General features: G+C 34.1%; 1 protein-coding gene across 3 annotated transcripts in view; it reads left to right on the top strand.

Moving 5' to 3' along the window:
* Positions 1–20,924, top strand: part of PRMT3 (protein arginine methyltransferase 3) — a 123,711-nt gene that overhangs the window by 22,602 nt on the left and 80,185 nt on the right. For all 3 annotated transcript variants that reach the window (XM_077866208.1, XM_077866209.1, XM_077866210.1), the window contains 2 exons: positions 3,277–3,398; positions 19,230–19,329. In XM_077866208.1, the coding sequence (XP_077722334.1) occupies positions 3,277–3,398; positions 19,230–19,329 (222 nt within the window). The remainder of the gene's footprint in view (positions 1–3,276; positions 3,399–19,229; positions 19,330–20,924) is intronic.

Below are 20,924 nucleotides of genomic sequence, written 5' to 3'. Positions count from 1 at the left end.
CACAGACATTTTACTTAATGCTCAAGGTCCCTCCCTGTCTTAGTCTATTTGGGTTGCTATAACAAAAATACCATGAAACAACAGAAATCTATTTCTCACAGTTATATAGAGTCTGGGAAGTCCAAGATCATGGCAATGGCTAGTTCTGGTGAAGGCCTGCTTTGTGGTTCATGGACATCCCTTCTTCCTCCAGAGAGGGCTCTGTCTGGGGCCTCTTTTATAAGCGTCCTAATTTCATTCATGAAGGCTTTGCCCTTATGGACCAGTTACCTCCCAAAGACCCTCGTTTCTAATACCATCACCTTTGGTTAGGATTTCAACATATTAGTTTTGGAGGAACACAAATATTCAGATCATAACAATCACATATCAAATTAGCAGGAGAAATACAGACTATTTAATAGTGTGTTGGAATAATTGGTTGGCCATCTGAACAGAAGTAAAGTTAAAAGCATACTTCTTAGTGTATACTATGATAAAAAAATATGTATGTATATTATTTATATTATAACATTATATTATATATATAAATAACATTATATATAATATATATAAATGAAACCACAAATATACTGAGAGGAATTGTATAAGGATGAAAGAGGGAAGAAGATGGGGAGAGAATTATGGTCAGAACCAAGAAGGAAACCATAGAAGACATGATTGATGAATTTTACTGAAGTAAAAAATTTCTGCATAACAAAAATAACTGTAAGCAGAATCAAAAGACAAAACTATGATGAAACATTCCAAGTTATAGAGGTCTAATCTCCTTAATTTATGGAGAACTGTTGTCTGATAAGAGAACTTTGATTAGAAATTTGATAAGAAAAAGACAACTGGAAAATTAGGGTCTAAGACAGTTGATAAAAGAACTACGGGTGGCTCTATAGCATAAGGAATGATGCGAAACCTCATGATAATGGAAATGCATGTATTAATTAAACCAATATATCGGGGATCCCTGGGTGGCTCAGCGGTTTGGCGCCTGCCTTTGGCCCAGGGCGCCATCCTGGAGTCCCGGGATCGAGTCCCACGTTGCGCTCCCGGCATGGAGCCTGCTTCTCCCTCTGCCTGTGTCTCTGCCTCTCTCTCTCTCTATCATGAATAAATAAATAAATCTTAAAAAAAAAAAAAAATAAACCAATATATCATTATTTTGTACTTGCAAGATTGGCAAAAAGCCAAAAGTGTGACTGTATGTTCCACACGCTAGTCTCACCTGTAAGGACATCAGCACTTAAATATTGCTGGTTGGATTGTACTACGGAAGATCATTTATTTTGTTAAAGCTAGCATGATTACAAATATGTATATTCTCTCTGACACGGTGTTTTCACTTTTAGGAATATATTCTTTAGATTTATTCCTGTGTGAATGGGGTTGGGTATAAGGTTATCTATAGCTTTGATTATCATGGTAAAATTTCAGAAACTGTCTAAATGTCTATCAATAGAGAACTGGATCCATACATTATGGTATAGCCATTATGTGGAATCCTTGACCAACTATATGAGAGAAAGAAGTTCTGTAAACTGATGGAAAGAGCTTTGCATTACATTATTAAGTACAAAAAGAAATGTGTAGGGAGTACAGTGGGTATGCTTCCATTTGTGTAAACAGGGCAAGGAAAAAAATGTATTGCATTATATTTGCAAAAGTTTCTTGAAGGAGAAATAAGAAATGCAGTTCTTGCTGTTTAAACTATGTGACTATATTACCTAATTGAAGAATAAAATAATTCTTGGACAGTTTAATAAATTCTTAATTTTAGTTCTGTTTTTCTTATGGTAACTTCCGATTACTCAGAATAAAATCCAAAAGTTCTGTGTGATATGGCCCCTGCTTAAACCCTGACCTCCCATCCAAGCAACTTTTTCTCACCCAGCTTAGCCACATTGGTCTTGCTTTGCCTGGAATTTTGTGCCTTTCCTTTAATATTCTCTGTGGCCAGAAGACACTTGTCCAGATCTCTGTATCGCATGCTCCTTTACTTCCTGCAGTTATGTGCTCACATGTGTCAGAAACATATATTCACAGACCTAATTAAAATTCTAAAAAGCTGTATCCCCTCTTCCCTGCTCTAACCTCTACTCTGGTGCTTGATTTTTCCTTAAAGCACAACTACCTGACATTATTTTATATTTGTTTTATTCACTGGCTATCTTCTCCACAAGATGGTAAGCTTCGTTAAGCCAGAGACTTGGCCTTGTTGTTGCCATATCCCATCACTGTGATCAATGCCTGCACTTAACTCTGTGACTATTTACAGGAGAAAAATAAAATCATTTCATATTTTGGAATAAGTACATAGGATTTTAGACCATCAATAATGAAATACTTAAGGCACTACAGTTTTCAGTAATTTCACAGAATAGTGTACCTCTGAGTATTTATTGGCTTAATGTGTGTCCTGAGCAATTTGTTTTTGTTTTTCACTGTGAATAGAGCAGGTTTCACTATACTGAATCCTAGAGATAGCATGCAGTTCTTGATTTAGAAATAATTGCTTTTTACCTGTCCCCAGTATCATGTTAAACTTTGATTCTTGTTACTTCACCAATGGTAATGAGTATGATTTTTTTTTTTTTTTTGAGTATGATTTTTTTTAAACTTCTATTTTGAAGTTCCTAAATTCTAGAAGCCAATTTGTTGTTTTTATGCCGGTATGGTTTAAATGAGTTGAATATTTTATTTTGGAAATGGAGGGAATTTGGTAATATCCTACCTCTAGAATTCCTTTATAAGCATTTTTTTAGTTGTATTGTATCAGGTTATACTGCTTAATTCCTGCCTTTCAAACTTTGAAAGTTTATTTCTGCTAAAATTTAGAATTACTAAGCCTAAATTAGAGCATACATTAAATAGGAAAATTAAAAACAATATTAGAAATTGCTTATTTCATGTAAAACATCTCTTCATTTACATTGTTGCATCTGATTGTAGTAGAATATGGTCAAATATACTATTGAGAATGTAAAACAACTTGGTGCCTGGCTGTAGAGAAGGAGAACAGTCGAGCAGGAGACTCTTGATCTTGGGGATCATGAGTTCAACAAGCCCATGTTGGGGATAGATAGAGCATATGTCCAAAAAAAAAAAAAAAAAAAACTCATTCAGTTTGTTTCTTTGAATAGAAATTACTACCAAAGTTGATCCATAAAATATTAAAATTTTGTAGTCTATTCCTTGTCAGTAGTTTCATAATACATGAATAGAACTTAAAATACTAGACCTTCTCAATAACGTCTGTTTTTTTTTTTTTTTTAATCACACCAGGTAGTTTTGGATGTTGGTTGTGGAACTGGAATTCTCTCTATGTTTGCAGCTAAAGCTGGGGCAAAGAAGGTTCTTGGAGTTGATCAGTCTGAAATACTTTACCAGGCAATGGATATCATAAGGTAAATGTATTTTAAGGCTTGATTTAAGGTTACTTTTAAATAGAATGGTCAACATTCTATTTCTTAACTTTTTTTTTCCTTCTTAACTTTAAAAGCTATCTAACAGAGTCAAGACATTTGTCTTTTAAAAAATTCATTCCAGAATAATAAGATTTTAGGTTAGATTGAGCTAGACATGTTTGAGCTATGAACAGTCTTTTCACAGTTGTCATGATGAAAATTATTTTTATATGATTTCCTATCCAATGCTAATTATAGTAATACAAAACTAGAAACCATTGACATATAAGGTAATATTGTTAGAGGACTCAGCCAAACTGAATATTTATTTCAGTAATGATTCCTTTAGCAAATAGCAATTAGACCAAAGACTAAGGGTTATATTTTTTTCTTTTTTACAGCACTAACCTTTGTGCCTTCTTCAAAATAAAATAAGTAAATTCCAGAATGACTAAAAACAAGGCAGACTAGATTTAGTTTATCCCCTAAAACAATTTTATTATCTAAAAATATCTCCTCTCTTTCAGGAGTTAAGTTAGGTTAATCGATCAATGATTGACTTTACATTTGGCTTATGTCACAGTAAGAAGGCCTTTATTTGAACTATAGTGTACAGAACTAGATTTCTTTAACTGTGTACTGAACAAAGCACCTTACACTTAGAAGTAATTTCCAGAGTAAATAATAGGAGCTTCTCAGCCATTCTCTCCCCAAGAGAGAATGTTGTTTTTTCTTTTTTTATCACTACCTGGTGTGTTAAAAAAACAGATGTATTGAGAAGGTAGTCTCCTTTGCACCTCCATTGCATCACGTAATTACCATTTCTTTTTGTTTTGAAAATATTTAAGACTTACTCTCTCAACAACTTTCAAGTATGTAAATACAATATTATAAACTATAATCACGATACATACCTTAAATCCCCAATAACAGTTCTTAAATAATCCTCCCATTGCTACTTAAAATTGATTAATAGTAATTCTTTCTTATTAGTATAAAATTTAAATACAATTATGTAAGATGTTTAAACTTTTAGATATTATTGCATAATGTAGAAGTGTAGTATTGTGGTTCAGAATACAAGGTTTGAGTCAGGATTAGTTTGAATCCTTACTCCCATTTACCAGTTATTTGAACTTCAATTAAATTATATCTAACCTATTTGAAACCTGTTGTTTCACTATCAAAATAAAATAATAATGAATACCTCATATGATTATGAGCAAGATAAATTATAAGAAAGATAACACATGTAAATCTCTTTGGCATATTGCTTGGCACATAACAAGTATTCAAAAGTTAGCTACTATTATTAACAAGTACCAAATTAATATTAATGAAGAAATTATATTGGTCTTGCTTAGATTTTTCATAGATCTGGCTTTGTTGTTATTTTTTTTCATACTGGAGAAAATGCATATGTGTTGCATATATATGGACAACTCTGTAATCTAGTAAAGTTTTTCCTAGTTCTTATACCATTAAGGACATCATCATCATTTTGGGGGGTCCATAAAGTCACCCTCACTTGCTTGTGCATTGCCATCCAAACAAATATGAGGACCAGTGTTCTTTTTTTTTTGTTTTTAAAGATTTGATTTACTCATGAGAGACACAGAGAGAGAGAGAGAGGCAGAGACACAGGCAAGAGGGAGGAGAAGGAGGCTCCATGCAGGGAGCCCGATGTGGGACTCAATCCTGGGATTCCAGGATCACGCCCTGGGCTGAAGGCAGACACTTAACCGCTGAGCCACCCAGGCATCCCAAGGACCAGTGTTCTAAAGAAGAGATTGTTTCAGAAGAAATATCTAAAAAAATTGTCGATAGAAAGATTATGATAACATATTTCTGTTTGAAGCTTTGACCTTTTAAAAGACCATGTACATTTACTATTTTTTTTTAAGATTTTTATTTATTTATTCCTAGAGACACAGAGAGAGAGAGGGGCAGAGGCATAGGCAGAGGGAGAAGCAGGCTCCATGCAGGGAGCCCGACGTGGGACTCGATCCAGGGTCCCCAGGATCAAACCCCAGGCTGCGGGCAGTGCTAAACCGCTGCGCCACCGGGGCTGCCCTACATTTACATATTAATTTGAATTTTTAGTTTCTACAAAATGAGACTAGATGTACTCATTTTATTTCCTTTATGGAAGAAAAGGAAAAGGATAGTGATAATACACATTTCATTTTGTATTGTTTTGTTTCATTTTATTTCACATAGAATTCCTAGTGACTTTTTAGAAATATCTTAATACAATGATTATATTCACATTCATTGTATATAAAATTTAGTGTTGCAGTATATGGAACTTTTACATAAGGGTATTTATTGAAAATGACTTAGCACTTAGTTTTAGGTACTTCATTTTAATAATACAAACTGCTAACGTTAATTTAATACTCACTGAATTTCCTTTGAGGTTCATATAATTACAGTATATGAATACTCTTCTAGAGATTAAGAAATTATGGCATGGAGATTAAAAAGTGAGTCTCCTTACTTATAGTGGAGCCAGGATTAGATCCTAGGCAATCTGACTCCATAGTTCATCCTCACAGCTAATTTACTATGCTGTATCTCCATTTAACTACTACAGGTTATGTGTTAGTTGTATGCAGTAGTTTGCTTTACTTAGAATCTATAGAGTTTGAAAATCAAACCTTTTAGCTTTGTTGTGAAAGATAGTTGTGAAAAAGATAGTTATTTCCATAGTGTCTATAAGCATCTTTCCCTTGTCTTCATTTGAAAATTTGAAATTTATACTTCTGGGTAAAAGAACTTCTGTTCTCCTATTTGTGAATGTCTCTCTAAAAGGATATGCAGGAAACAGTTTACTGTTAATATTCCCACAATTTACTGGCTCATTCTACCAGTGGAGGAGGCAGGGTAGCATATTTCTCTCAGCATCTGGAATCATATGACTTGATTTCTGGTTTTGGCTTTTTGATTAGTTAGCCATTTAATAATGGGCAAATTACTTCTTTAATCTCTGATTTCTTCCTTTATAAAATGAGGTTGATGGTGATAACTATCTCATAAGATTGTTATAAGGATTGAATCCATTTATGGTGCTTTGCAAAGTAGCTGATCTGTAACTGCTTACTAAATTTTAGTAGTAATTGGAATATTATTAGTTAGTGGTATGTTTAGCTTGGCACCAGTGCCTCAGATAATATTTTTGTTGTTGTTGGTTGTTTCTAAAATCATTTATTGTAGCAATCCCCCCAAATATGACGACTCTCTTTTCTGCATTTTTTTCAATTGTTCAGATTCTATATTCTTATACCATATATACTCTATACTCTCTTATTCTGTACTCACTCTCTTCCCTTGAAATCTCCTCCCAACTTCTTTTTTTTCTTAAGATTTTATTCTTTCTTTTTTTTTTTTTAGAGAGAGAACTTATACATTCAATGGGGGTGAGGGGCAGCGGGAGAGGGCAAGAGAATCTCAGACAGACTGCAGGATGAGCATAGAGCCTGACCTCAATCTCATGACCCCGAGATCATGACCTGAGCTGAAACCAAGAGTCAGATGCTCAACTGACTGAGCCACTCCGGCTCCCTCTCTCAACTTCTCTTATACTTGTCTATTATTGTATATTGGAGCTTTCTAGAATTATCATCAGTCAATGAAAACAGCTCTTCCACTTAGCAGACTGTGAGTTGTCTTTAGCTCTTCTGAGGCTGTTTTGTCAGAAATCTGTACACAGTAGAATTTCTCTAAAACTCTTAAGTTTACATCTATAAAAAAGTAGTTTAAATTCAAAAAGAGGGATGCTTTTTAAATGCATTTTTTCATTACTTTTAAGTATGTTTAGTTGACAGTCCTTGAATTATGTTCAAAATATAAAATAATTAGTACTTCTTTATTTAAAAAAGCAATCTGATATTTCTAAAGAAATGAGCTTAGAATGGTGTAAATATTGTTTTAATGTAAACTGGCATATATATTAGGGCCTATATATGTAATATATATCATATATATATATATATACTTGAGCTTAAGAAGGTCAGGCTTGTAGTTTTGAGGTTGCAGACATGAATAACATAGAATATAGGTTTTCAAAGATGTTACATTAGCAGGGGCAAATAGGTCTCAAAGTGAAATATGGAAGGAATGAGAAATTGTTTCTTACTCATGCTGTCATACTTTGTACTTCAAACTCTGCAGAGAATGATTGTTTTAGAAACATAAACTTACCTAAGGATAGCAAAGCTATTGAATTGCCAGACGATTGTATACTGTGTTCATCCTCAGGAAGCAGGGATAGCTTCTGGTAATATTTTTATCGTTGCTCTGGTTGCCTTTGGCTTCTCATTGACTCAGCCATGGAGTAGTTCATTATTCAGACTTCTGCATGTTATTGCAGAGGAGCTTTCTGAGAAGATTGATCCATCATACAGCTATAATGTAATACTTGCAGTCTCCCTATGACATTAAAGATGCAATCTTTTATATTGCCTGTATCTAGAATACTGTTAGAAATGAAACATTAAGAAAAGCCTAGAGAATATTTGGTCTGTTGTCATGTTTATTTAAGTGTCCTCTCGATTCTAGGACAGGAGCTATATCTTAATCTTTTTATTCAGAACACCTAGCAAAATGTCTGATTTCATGGCAGTGCTTAGTAAGGGTCTTTGAAGAAGAATGAATTTAACATAATGATTTCAAAGATAGTGGTAACCCATCTATCAGATTTGGAACAAGATCACAAAATATACCAGGATAAATTCTTGAAGTAAGGATGTTTGTTCATATTTTGTTTGTAAATTTAATAGAAATTACATAGAGGAGTGAGTTAAAGCTGAAGAGAACTTTGAACTGGCAATGAGACTAAAATGCTAAAAAACAATAGCAACAACAACAAAGCCTACTTCCTGCACAAAAACCATAGAATTCTACAGAAGGTAATGAAGATGATCAAGGCACTATACAAGGAAATTAAATTCATTTCTTCTCCCACCCCACCAAACCCTTAATTTCCTGTCCACTCAGAGATCCTGTTTTGAGGGTCTCAGGACTACCCATTAGTCCCGTGGTTCACTGGGAAAACTGTAACTCAATATAAAGTTGTATTCACAGCTAAGATTTACTACAGCAAAAGGCAGTTCAGGGACAGCAAAAAAAAAAAGATATTCATTAGTGAAGACGTCATGTAGAGGCTCCCAAGTAATCCTTTCTTTGAAAGAGTCACACAGGATGTACTTTTCTCTCTAGCTGCAAACCTCAAAGACACATGTTTGATGTCTCTACAAGGAAGTTTGCTTGAGTTTTAGAGTTCTCAAAGAGAGCTGGTTGCATAGGCACCTGCTCTGTGACTCTTCTGGTATAAATGCATGTCAGACACCAGGTGCACATCAGGAATATTCATGTTTACTTTAAACATGCTGTCATCCTGGTTTAGCTTGGTCCATGGCTTGGGGCACATAGAGTAGCATCATTACCCTTTAACTAAGTGAATGTTCAGGAATTTTGTTAGAGTTTGGTCAAGAATTATTGCCATGGTTACAGAAATAAGTAAGACCTGAGAGAACAGACCTACGTTGATTATGTTGACACTTTTCTCACAGGTAAAAATAGGAAACCTGGGATTCATACTTGACCTTTACTTCTTTTTTACCAACATTCCTCTTAGAATCCTGTTAATGGAGAATCCTTAATGTTTCTCAAATCCATCCCTCATCTGTCATTGACATGTCTTAATTCACATTCTTACATTTCTCACCTGAATTCATATAGCTGCATGTAACTGGCTTGGTTATATGAACTTTGCCTTTGCCTCCCAGCAGCTGCCTCCCTTTGCGTCCCCAGGGCAGTCAGACTGATTTCCCTACTCAGTTCTCCTCCCCTTTAAAAAAGAAAGGGGAAAAGGATGTGTTTTGTGTTTGGAACCGAGGATAAAGAAGAAACTAAAGAGTGCCTGTGATCCTAGTGTGAGAGATCACGGTCAGCATTTTGCCTAAGGCTTTTAAAACTTAGGTCAGGAGATGTAATACATAGAAAAGTAAATTTTCCAGAATTTCAGCTCCTCAAGGTTAGGCAGGGATTTTTCTCTTTTTTGTTCATTGATGTGTCCCAACCACCTGGGAAGGTAACACGGCACATAGTAGGTATTCAATTTAAAACTTATTTAATGAATGAATATATAAATTAGTGACTTTTCAAGACCCAGGACATTAAACAGTCAAAGGTAAATCAACATCAAACTTGAAAGCCTATTTTCTCTGCTTGAATCCAGACAATTCTTTTCATTGTATTAGAAGCTGAGTTATTGCTAATTTTAAACAGTAAATGTTCTTAATGTTAGTAATTCCACAGCTACACACTTGTAAACACAAATGATACATTTGGGAGGGAGGCAGTTCATTGTATTCAAGGAATACAAGCCTTATTTTGGCTCCATGTCTGGGGCCTGCATTTGAAATGATCTGCCTGGCAATAGTTATTTTTCATGGGGTGTACTTACATCTACCCTTTGTCTCAAATTGTTAAGAGTCCTTGTCTTTGTTTTTTTGTTTGCATTCATGAATGGAGGACTGGATTTTTTAATAAAGGTAACTGGTATGTGTTTTGTCTCTGAAGGGAGTGGAGGGAGACCTCCCTTTCTTCTGTTGATTTTTCAGTGTCTGTCACTTCCACCTTGTATACCTCTTAACTCCAAGGGTCTGTATTGTGAAGAATGGCTTCTACCTCCACTCTAATCTTCTCTCGTGTGCACCAAGCACTGGATCCTCCTTTTACCAAAGAAGGTTTACCAAAATAATTTAATCCTCCTTTTTCTCCCACTAAGATATCAGAGTCTTTGCTTCTAAAATCTTGATCCACTTATCAATTTATTATTATGTTTTGCATTGCTTTATTGTCTTTTCAGTGTGCTTTGGGAACAAGAGAAGTATTTGTGCTTGGATGCCACAGTGAAATGAAAGCAAAGTAATATTACACCTTACACATACTTATATTCCCTCCCTGCCCTTTCCTAGCACTCATGAATTCTTCTAGATGAACTTTATATTTTTGTCACAAACTTTAAGATGTCACTTACTTGATTATAGGTATTCATTGCATGAACTTCCATGATGCTGCTTGCATGTCTATCTCCCTACTAGACCAGGTTCTTCTTGGACCTAGACCAGGTCTTTAATCTAAGTCACATTGGGCAGAAGTATATTACACATTTGATCCTTTGTTTCCCATTCTAAAAGTCCTGAAATGACTCTTTAATGCCTTTAAGTAAAATCTAGACTCTTTAGTATTACCCTACCTCTCAACTTTGTCACTATATGCTTCTTGTTGCTTTAATCATAGTGAACCATTTATAGTTCTTCAGATTTACCATTTTCCTCCATACATACATAGAGAGGCAGTTTGTGCCCACAGAGATGACCCTTCCTTATTCATATATTTGTGTGTGTGTATATATATGTGTATATGTATGTTTGTGTGTGTCTGTGTATATGTATATATAGTGAGTGCTGTGTCTTTTCCTAAACTCAAATGTCCCTCACTTACTTAAAGGCTTTTTATATAAGCTCCTGTGATACCCTATGCTGTTTGCTGTTCTGTCTCCCTTAGACCCATGTTCTTAAGTGTATGGACTGTGTCTTTCATCTCTGTATGCCTAGTACAAGATAATTAATCATGCTGATGTTCCTGTATCATGAAATGAAAGTTAAATTTCTATTTTTAAGATAAAACGACCAGTACTTTCTCATCTTATTTCTAGCAAAATTTTTACTCAGAAAAATAAGATGATTTCGGTGCTTATTGGATTTATAAAGAGACTCACTTAAAATACCCTTTTTATTACAGTGTCATATTTCTACAGATTAAAGCTATGCTTGTTTTTGAGCAGGTGATTCTAGAGATAGAATTTATTTGGCATGCTTTTATGCTAAAAAAAAGGTTTAGTGAGTAGCCACTTGAGAAAAGTAAGTAAAATACGTAGGTTTTTTTCATGAATGGGAAATCAGATGGTGATTAAGATGAGCAGTCTCAAGAAAGAGGTTATCTATGTGAATGATATCTGTGTTGAGCTGTTTAATACAGAATTACTAGGAATTATGGCCTTTGTCTTTTTTGTGTGTGTATTGCCTGAAATCTTAATCTTTCCTGTTATGTTTATATTTGAACAAGTAATTACTGATGCAAGTAGGATTATGACTTGTAGCAGACAATAAACAGCCTGAGCAGATGGCCTTTTTACAGAACACATCTTGTTTCAGCATTAGCATTCTGAAGATATTTCTAGGCAATGGGAACATTTTGCTCTTTTAAGAAGCTCACTTTTTGCCTTTGAAGTGTTTGTAACTGTTAGAGCCTTAACTATTTCAGTATATAGTAAGCAACTGTAGCAGTTTCATCAGAATTTTATTAAGTACTTCTTTGAAAAAACCCAAGTATAATGTAAGCATCCTTTTTTTTAACTTGTGTGTGAAATATAACATAAGTATTAAAAGTACATAAATGTAAATAATGTTTTAAATGCAAATGTGCATAAATAACAAGAAAGAGAACATTAGCACGCTTTAGAATCCCACCACCTCCATTTATCCTCTCACAGTAGGATGCTGCCTCTGCCTGATTGAGGAGCTACCATCCTTATTTTGATGGTAACCACTTCTTTTGTTTGCTTAATACTTTAACGACTTACATCACCATCCATTTAAGATAGTTTAGTTTACTCAACTTTGATTTTTAAATAAATGAAACGATATACATTCTTTTGTCTAGCTTGTTTTGCTTGACATTTTTAGTGTTCATTCATGGTATGTATAACTGGAGTTTTTTGGTGTTTATTTTTTTCCAGTTGGTCTTATAGCACCTCATTGTAATTTAAATTTGCATTTCTATGATTGTTAATGACACTAAATACCGTTTTGGGTGATTGTTGGACATTTTAGTTTCCTTTTCTGTGAACTATCTGTTTATATCTTTCCTCAGATTTTTGTTGAGTTGGATCTTCTTACTTATTTGTAGACTATCTTTATATTTTTACAGGTTTTTTTGTAATGCAAATGTCTTCTCACTCTTACATGCCTTTTCCTTTGTAGTGTCTTTTGATGTACTGAAATTCTCAATTTTCATGTAGCAACATTCTTGTTTAAGGCTTTTTTGTAGCATGTTTAAATGACCTGTTTGTCCCAGTCTTGTTCATTACAGAGGCCATTCTTTCCTCTCTGCTTTGCAGTGTTATTTATCTTTGTCAAGAATCAAACACCCATATATGAGGGCAGTATAACCTTTATACCAAAATTCTACTAAAGCAGTAGAACAGAAAATTACAGGTTAGTCATTCATGAACATATATGCAAAAATCTTAATCAAAATATTAGAAAACTAATTGAGCAATATATTGGAAAGTAAAGTTTATCCCAAGAATACAAGGTTGGTTAAGTATGAGAACATCAACCAGAACAGTCTTTTGAGATCATCTCAATAGATGCAGAAAAAATGGTTTGATAAAATTCCATATTCATTCAATATATCAATGTATTAAAATTTTTAGCAAACCAGAGCTAAAAAGAAATGTCCAAACATGTTATATATTTTCTACAAAAAAAACCACAAGCCCTATAGCTCATACTTTGATGAAGCATTGAAAGCATTTGTGTTAAGTTCAGGAACAGGACAGAGATACCTGCTGTCACCATTTCTGTTTAACACTGTAAAGGAGATCTCAGTACCGCAAGGCAATAAAAAGAAAGCTATAAGAATCATAAATGAAGAAAGAAAACTGTTCTTATTCACTAAAATCTGTTTATAAATATGGACTTCGGAAATAAACTATAAGTCCTATAATAGTAAAATTATCAAGGTGCTGAAACAAATTAATATGCAAATAAAATACAAAATATTTCTATAAGGAACATGAAACACTTGGACGCTGAAAATTATATCAAAATGTATTGTTAATATTTCTAACATTCCAGATAATGCATTTTAATGGAAAATTCACCCAGGGGTTGAATATCCTTCAGTAAAGATTGTGCATGAATCATGAGTCAGCTGTTTTAACTTCTTCCTTGGTCTACCTTCTGACCTTGGTCAGTATCTCATTGCCTTACACTTCTCAGGTATCTTTCTTATACCATTTTCTGCAATAATTTCTGCTAAGAATAAGCCTGTAAAGACCTAAATGACCCTATTAGGATATGAACCATCCTCTACAAAGCTTGTTACTAACCCCTTAGTAGACAACTCATCTAATTCCTCTTTTTCACACTGTTTATCCAAAGCCATCTAAACTGTCCTCCTCAATGAGCTGGTTTTTGTTTACTCCTACTTTTGTTGACCCCTCCTATCTTTTGTATATCAAGGATATCACACAGTCCTATTCTTAGTAATTAATCAGATATTGTCTCTTGATGACATATTACAAGGTTGCAGAAAATGCTCAAGAATGAGGAGTCATTGAGTTCATCTATTTCATCATCTCTGTCATTAACATTCAATTATATAATTATTATAAAGCCAGTCTAAATTTACTTGCACTCACAGCATTCCTTCTGCTTCAGAGGACCATCTGTGCATTGGGAAGAGGGCAGAGCAGTTACCCTCATGGGTATACTGTAGCCCAGCTTTTACTTACTAAGCAGTTTAGTTGTACCACCTAGAAGCATCTGTTCACCACCACGTAGGACTCTATCTTCAACCCAAGTCATCCTTTCTACTCTGTTGTATGTAAAATAAGTGATGCATCCTCCGGATTGTTCATGCCAATTATGATTCACTAGGCTTTTCTAGTATGTCTTGTGAAAGGCTCTATTTCTTTCACAAAATACTCTCAGCACTCAGGAGGCCTCTGGACCTTGTCCTACCTGCATGATCTTAAGGATAATACATAGTCAAAGTTTATTACTTTTTTAATGGATACTTCATTTCCCCAAGTAGCCATATAAGCGCAAGGGGGCCTTCGAGTAAGATGAAAAACTATTCTTAGTTTTTTTCTCTTGCCATTATCTCCTCTCTGAAAGGACTGGCATTTATCAGACATGCTAATAACAGCCAGAGAATAGAATTTTTCACTATCTTCCCCTCTGCCTACCTATCTCTGTCAAGCTAGTGGCCAGTTTCTCTTAAGTTTTCCCATTTCATACCATATATACCTAGGTAACCATCTGAGGATTAGAAACTCCTTTTTTTTAGTCTGGCTTAAAAAGTGTCCTAAGCTTTTGTGATTCATGGATCTATATGAGAGTTCTCTTAACAGCACCATCGTGAGCTAACATTTTCCAGTCAGACTCACAGAAACCTGATTGCACAGAGGTGTTACCCAATATTAAGTTTCATTAATAATTTCAAAGATAGGGGCGCCTGGGTGGCTCAGTCAGTTAAGTGGCTGCCTTTGGATTGGGTTATGATCACAGGAGCCTGGGATCAAGCGTCTCAGAGAGCCTGCTTCTCCCTCCCTCTGCCATTCCCCCTGCTTGTGCTCTCTGGCTCTCTCTCTGTTAATAAGTAAATAAATTCTTTTAAAAAATAATTTCAAAGACCTTGGCAATCAAGAGACTCATAAGTAGAGAATAATCTAGTATGTGGAGAGGGGCTCCTTACTTAGGGATGATACCTACTGTGGGTGAAAAGAATACATGCCTAACATAAAGGAGGAAAGACCAAAGAATCTCCCTTTAATGTCCCAGACTTCCCTCTAATTAGGACCGCTTAATTGCCTGTATTTTTGAAATTGTTTGTAAAGCTTGACCCTGGGTGAAATCTGTGGTTCATGATCCTTTGTATTAAGTCATCCATATGTCCATCCTCTTTTCTTATTCTTTCATAGTTCACTATCTCAGATCATTTTCCTTCTTCCTGAACTAATTCTTTTAACATTTTATTCATTGTGCGTTTATGGCTATAGTCAAACAAAATGGTGTTGGTTTGTTCAAAAATGTACTTTGCAGCATTTTTCTCTGCATGGCGATTGTAGGTTGGTATGATAATGCTCCAGTGTGGAAGTCCATAAACCTCAGCCATGGATTAACCACCTGTTTTATAAATAATGTTAGGACACAGCCATGCCCTTTTGTTTACGTATTGTCTATTGCTGCTTTTATCCAACAATAATGCTTGGATAGTTGCAGCAGAAACCATATGGCAGGACATGTAGATAGCTCTCAGTGGTTGAGCATCTGCCTTTGGCTCAGGGCATGATCCTGGGGTCCTGGGATCTAGTACCAACCACATTGGGCTTCCTGCATGGAAGTCTGCTTCTCCCTCTGCCTACGTCTCTGTCTCTCTCTGCTTTTCTCATGAATAAATAAATAAAATCTTTAAAAAAAGAAAAACCAAAATAAAATTAAATTAAAAAAGAAAAACCTTATGGCCTGGAGTCTAAAATACATGTTTGGCAATTTAATAAAAAATTTGCTCACTTCTGCTCTAGTTCATTGGTATTATCATTTCATTGCCTTCTGGCTTCTGTTGTTGCTATTAAGAAGTTACCTGTCAGAGTAAGTGTTATTTTTATTGGAGGTAACCTGTCTTTGTTGAATATTTTGTCTTTGTTTTTGATTTATTGAAGTTGTACTGTAATGTATAAATTTAAAAGAAATTAGTCTTAGATTCTTTAGATTCATCCGTGGCTTAATGCTTCTTATCAGTTCTAGAAAATTCTCATCCATTATTGAAGTATTTTTTCTGTTCTGTATTTTTATTTCTTCTCTTTCTGTGACCTCATTTATTTGTTCTAGGTCTTCTCACTATATTCCTTGTCTTAGCTATGTTTATGTAGTGCTAAATGGCCAGATAAATATTTTAAGCTTTGTGTGACACCTGTGGTCTCTGTCACTTGGTGCTACTCATACTTCTTCCTTCTTAACAATGCCTAAGCCGGGATCCCTGGGTGGCGCAGCGGTTTAGCGCCTGCCTTTGGCCCAGGGCGCGATCCTGGATACCCGGGATCGAATCCCACGTCGGGCTCCCGGTGCATGGAGCCTGCTTCTCCCTCTGCCTATGTCTCTGCCTCTCTCTCTCTCTCTGTATGACTATCATAAATAAATAAAAATTATAAAAACAAAACAAAACAAAAAAAACAATGCCTAAGCCTGTGAACTGTACAAAAATGGGCATGGGCTAGAAGGCTATAAGTTTTTAGTCCTTGTTCTAAAGATTCAATTAAAAGAGATTATCAGGCTAGATAAAAAGTAAGACTCATCTATATCTTCAAAAAAATCTAGTGTAAATATAAAAAATACCATAGGTTAGAAGTAAAAGAATGGAGGAAGATGTTATAAAAACAAAACATAAATCATTTAAAAAGTTGAAGTGAATTGTAAATATCATACAAAGGAAACATAAAACTTCATCAGGAATAAAGGAGGATATTTCATGGTGTTAAAGGGATTAATACAGTATAATCCAAATCATCAAACACTTAGGGGTAAATTTAATAAAATATGTCTAAGATAGCAACACTGAAAAGTGTGGTACATTACCAAGAGCTGATGCTAAAATTCATATGGAAACAAAAATGACCTAGAATAGCCAAAATAATTTTTTTAAAGAAGAATAAAGTTGAAGGATTTACACTGTCAGGTTTCTTTTGTTGTTGTTTTTAAATTTTTATATATTTATGATAGTCACACACAGAGAGAGAGGCAGAGTCATAGGCAGTGGGAGAAGCAGGCTCCATGCACCGGGAGCCCGACGTGGGATTCGATCCCGGGTCTCCAGGATCGCGCCCTGGGCCAAAGGCAGGTGCCAAACTGCTGCGCCACCCAGGGATCCCCCACTGTCAGGTTTTATTACTTAATTTAAAGCTATAGTAATCAAGAAAATGTTGTATTAGCGTAAGGATGCATATTTAAACATTGGGGCAGAATTGAAGGTCCAGAAATAAACTTAACACATATATATGGTTAACTGATTTTTGACAAAGATACCAAAGTAACCCTATGGGTTAGTGATTCTTTTTCTTCAAGAAAGTTAAAACTATCCCTTGTAAGAGTTTTTCCATAATGTCAATAGATATTGTTATGGAAAAATGAGTATGATACTATATGGAAAAATTAACTCAAGTGGAAACAAATTTTAAAAGAGAATACAGGTGATGAAAAGACTTGGTGTAAGCCAAAAATGAACCACAAAAGAAAAAATGATTAATTGGTCATTATCAAAATTGAAAACTAGCTCTTCAGAATACACCAGTAAAAAATTAAAAAGCCACTGTATAGTAAAAATCATTTACTACACGTAAATCTCGGAAGATTTTTATCAGGATATGTGAAGAACTCTTAAAATTCAATAATAAGAATACAACTGAATTGATTTTTTAAATGGGCAAAAAATTTGAACAGTGTAGGGATATAGCTGATAAGCATGTAGGGAAAATGATCATCAGAAAATGCAGTTTATCACAGTGATGAGATGTCACACAGTTAAAATCTAAAAATTTAACAATACTAAGTATTGACAAGGATGTGAAGCAACAAAAATGTACATATACATTGCTGGTACAATGTAAAATTGTATATGTACTTTGTAGAACAGATTGATAGTTTCTTTAAAAGTTAGATGTTTTCATTTGACAGAGCAATTTTACTTGTACATAAATGTTTATGGTAGCGTTTTTCATTATAACTCAAAGCTGGAAATAATCTAGAATTCCATCCACAGGTTTGTGGATAAACAAAGTTATTTTATTTGCACAGTGAAATAAGGAATGCATTAGTGATACAAAAGTATGTATGAATCTATAAAAAGTATGCTTATTGAAAGAAACCGCACACAAAAACACATTTGCTGTGATTCCATTTATATGAAACTCTACAAAATATAAATCTAATATGTAGTGAAAGAAAGAAAATCAGTATTTGCCTGTGAACAGGAGCATTTTCTGGGAAGGAGTTCTAACGAATATTTTCAAGGGAATAGAAATATTATGAATATTGAAGATGATAGCGATTGCTCAAATATCTCTATTTTGTAAAAATCGAAAAAAATTACCTTTAAATGAATGCATTTAATTTTATGTAAATAAGACTTCAGTGAATTTGGGGAAAGGCATCCTCCTTAGCAGAAAAAAATCCTTTATAGTTCAAATGTACATCCTCTGAGGATTGAGAATATATTTATTTAACTAGGTATAAACTTAGCAGGTTGCTTTTAGCTTTTTAAAATCATCTCCTTAACTCCGTTGTTTATTTCAAATTGCAAACGAAGGGTGAAAAATATGTGCTGGTCTTAGGTCAAGCACATAAAAACACCTAATGAGTGTTAGTGGATAAGTTTAAATAATTTAAGATTGTAGTAGATAGGTTTCATGCATGCAGCATATATTTTGAGGAAATATATCCTGAGGATGTATGTACTGCTTTCACAAATACTTGATTCTCATAATAGACTGTGAAGTAGATAGGGCAGGTATTATTCTCTTTTACACATGAGCACACAGAAGATTATCATATAATTTGATGAAGATCAGTTAGCTGACAATTACAAGAGGATCTCGAGTTCAAATAAAGAGCTTCTGGCTTCTAGTTCTCTCTCCACTGTGACATACTACTTGGCTTTAAAATGTACTCCTGTTGTCTATATGTCTCTCTCCACCGCTCCCTTAAAGAAAAACAAAAAGTAACTTTATTGACATGTATTCCTGATAAAATTCAGATTTCATTTCAGGTTGAAGTTTTCCATATTTGTTCAGGGTATTGCCATATTGATCAGAAACATTCTTGGACATTCATGCAGTTATCAAAAAGTAATTCTTGTGCTCAGGGAATAATCAAACTTCGAACGTACAAAATAGTAACAGTTACCAAGAATATGTGATTTGACTGGTTTTCTGAGTCTACTTAACATACTAATTTGATTCCTTATGGTAATTTTCAGACTAAATAAACTTGAAGATACTATTACACTAATTAAAGGAAAAATTGAAGAAGTTTGCCTTCCTGTAGAAAAAGTGGATGTTATTATATCTGAGTGGATGGTAAGTATTTGCAGAAAAAAAGATTTGTTTTGGTTTTAAAAAAAGAAAGCAATGAATAAAGTAATACTTTTCTGCATTTTAATTATGTTTGAAAAAAGGCAGAGCGACAGCATTGTATTAAAAACAGCTACAATCTTTTTATGGTAGTTTATTCTGATATGGCGTTTATTTTCTGGCTGATTAGCTGCTTTGTACTTTTAAAATCATAATAAAGAATTATGGTTTAGGTTTCTACTTTCTAAATTTGTAGAGACCTAAATGTGTTTGCTGAAAAGCCTCTGAGGACTACTAAGAACTTACTAGGACTGTTTCGTCAAAATTAACACAATGTTGCCACTATTGCTATCATATTGACTGTCCTATCTTTCTTATGTTAAGCCATGTAGTCAGTGTCCTTTGTCACATAAAATAGAACTTATTAGCATGATTAGAATAATAAAATTGAGATATGTTATATAACTTTAGAATTTGCTTTTGAAATCCTAAGTCAGGGCACAGGATATTTATTTTTAAATGTATATAAAGTGAAACTAATGATATTTGACAACTGATTTGACTTGTTGATATGCCAATTTGATGAAGACAAGTTAGTATTTCTAGATAAAGATTTCTTAACTATTTGGAGAGTTTTAAGCCTTTAAAAAAAAAAACCTGTATTTGATATACATGTTTTCACTAAATGAATTTATCAAAAATTTTTAGAAAAAAATGCATTTGCTTTATAATTATCTATAAATTTTGAATAAACAATAGCAATAATTCTAGCAAAATAGCAGGGATTTTAAGGAGCTTTTGAAATGTTCAGATTTAATATATTAGGTTTCAATCTAGAGTTGGTGATGGTCACTGTTAGCAGTTACTCTCTTGTACATCAAAGAGTATATTGATATTTTTATGGTAGGATTGGCTTTTAGTAATTTTTAATCACAATGTCATTTTTTTTCTACCAAAGAATTTGTGTCAGTACTCTGATTTCTTTTATGAATTGGGTGAAAAGGTGTAGATTTAGTTATATATAATTAAAAATCCAGCGTCTTTTTAGAGACTACAAACGGTGCTTTGGAGAAAGCACATTTGAGACTTTTACTCAACAATAATTTAAAATAGTGTCACCTAATGTTGGCTTGACATCCTTATTTCTCCAAGGACCATTTTACTTTTTTGGAAAAATGCATCTCTTAAATTACTCCAAATCAAGATATAAGCAAACTAAGACAGACTTTACTAAACTTTCTATCACCTCAGTTGAATGTTTTTGCATATCTGGTTATAATTAGTTGGGTAGTTCTTGCCCTGCCTAGCAGAATTATACTTCTAGATACTGATATTCTAGAATATTCATTTTAAAATCTGAAAAATGATCTAGAAGTACTAATATTCAATTGAAATCTTAGAGCCAGTTGATATAACAAAAAATTAGCTGGATGAGTGAATTTATGAGATCGTCACATTTACAGTATGAGCATTATTGAAAAGCTGTGCTGGTCTTGGGCTTACTAGCCCTCGGGTGCATATTATACTCTTCTCCTGCTTGCTTCTGTACAGAAGGAGGGCTAAGTCTGCAGGCTGCTTTTTTCTATGCTCCAGGGATAGCT

Source organism: Canis aureus, chromosome 23, assembly GCF_053574225.1.
Source record: "Canis aureus isolate CA01 chromosome 23, VMU_Caureus_v.1.0, whole genome shotgun sequence".
NCBI lineage: Eukaryota > Metazoa > Chordata > Mammalia > Carnivora > Canidae > Canis > Canis aureus.
The sequence above is the reverse complement of the archived record's forward strand: the minus strand, read 5'-3'. Positions and strand labels throughout refer to the sequence as shown.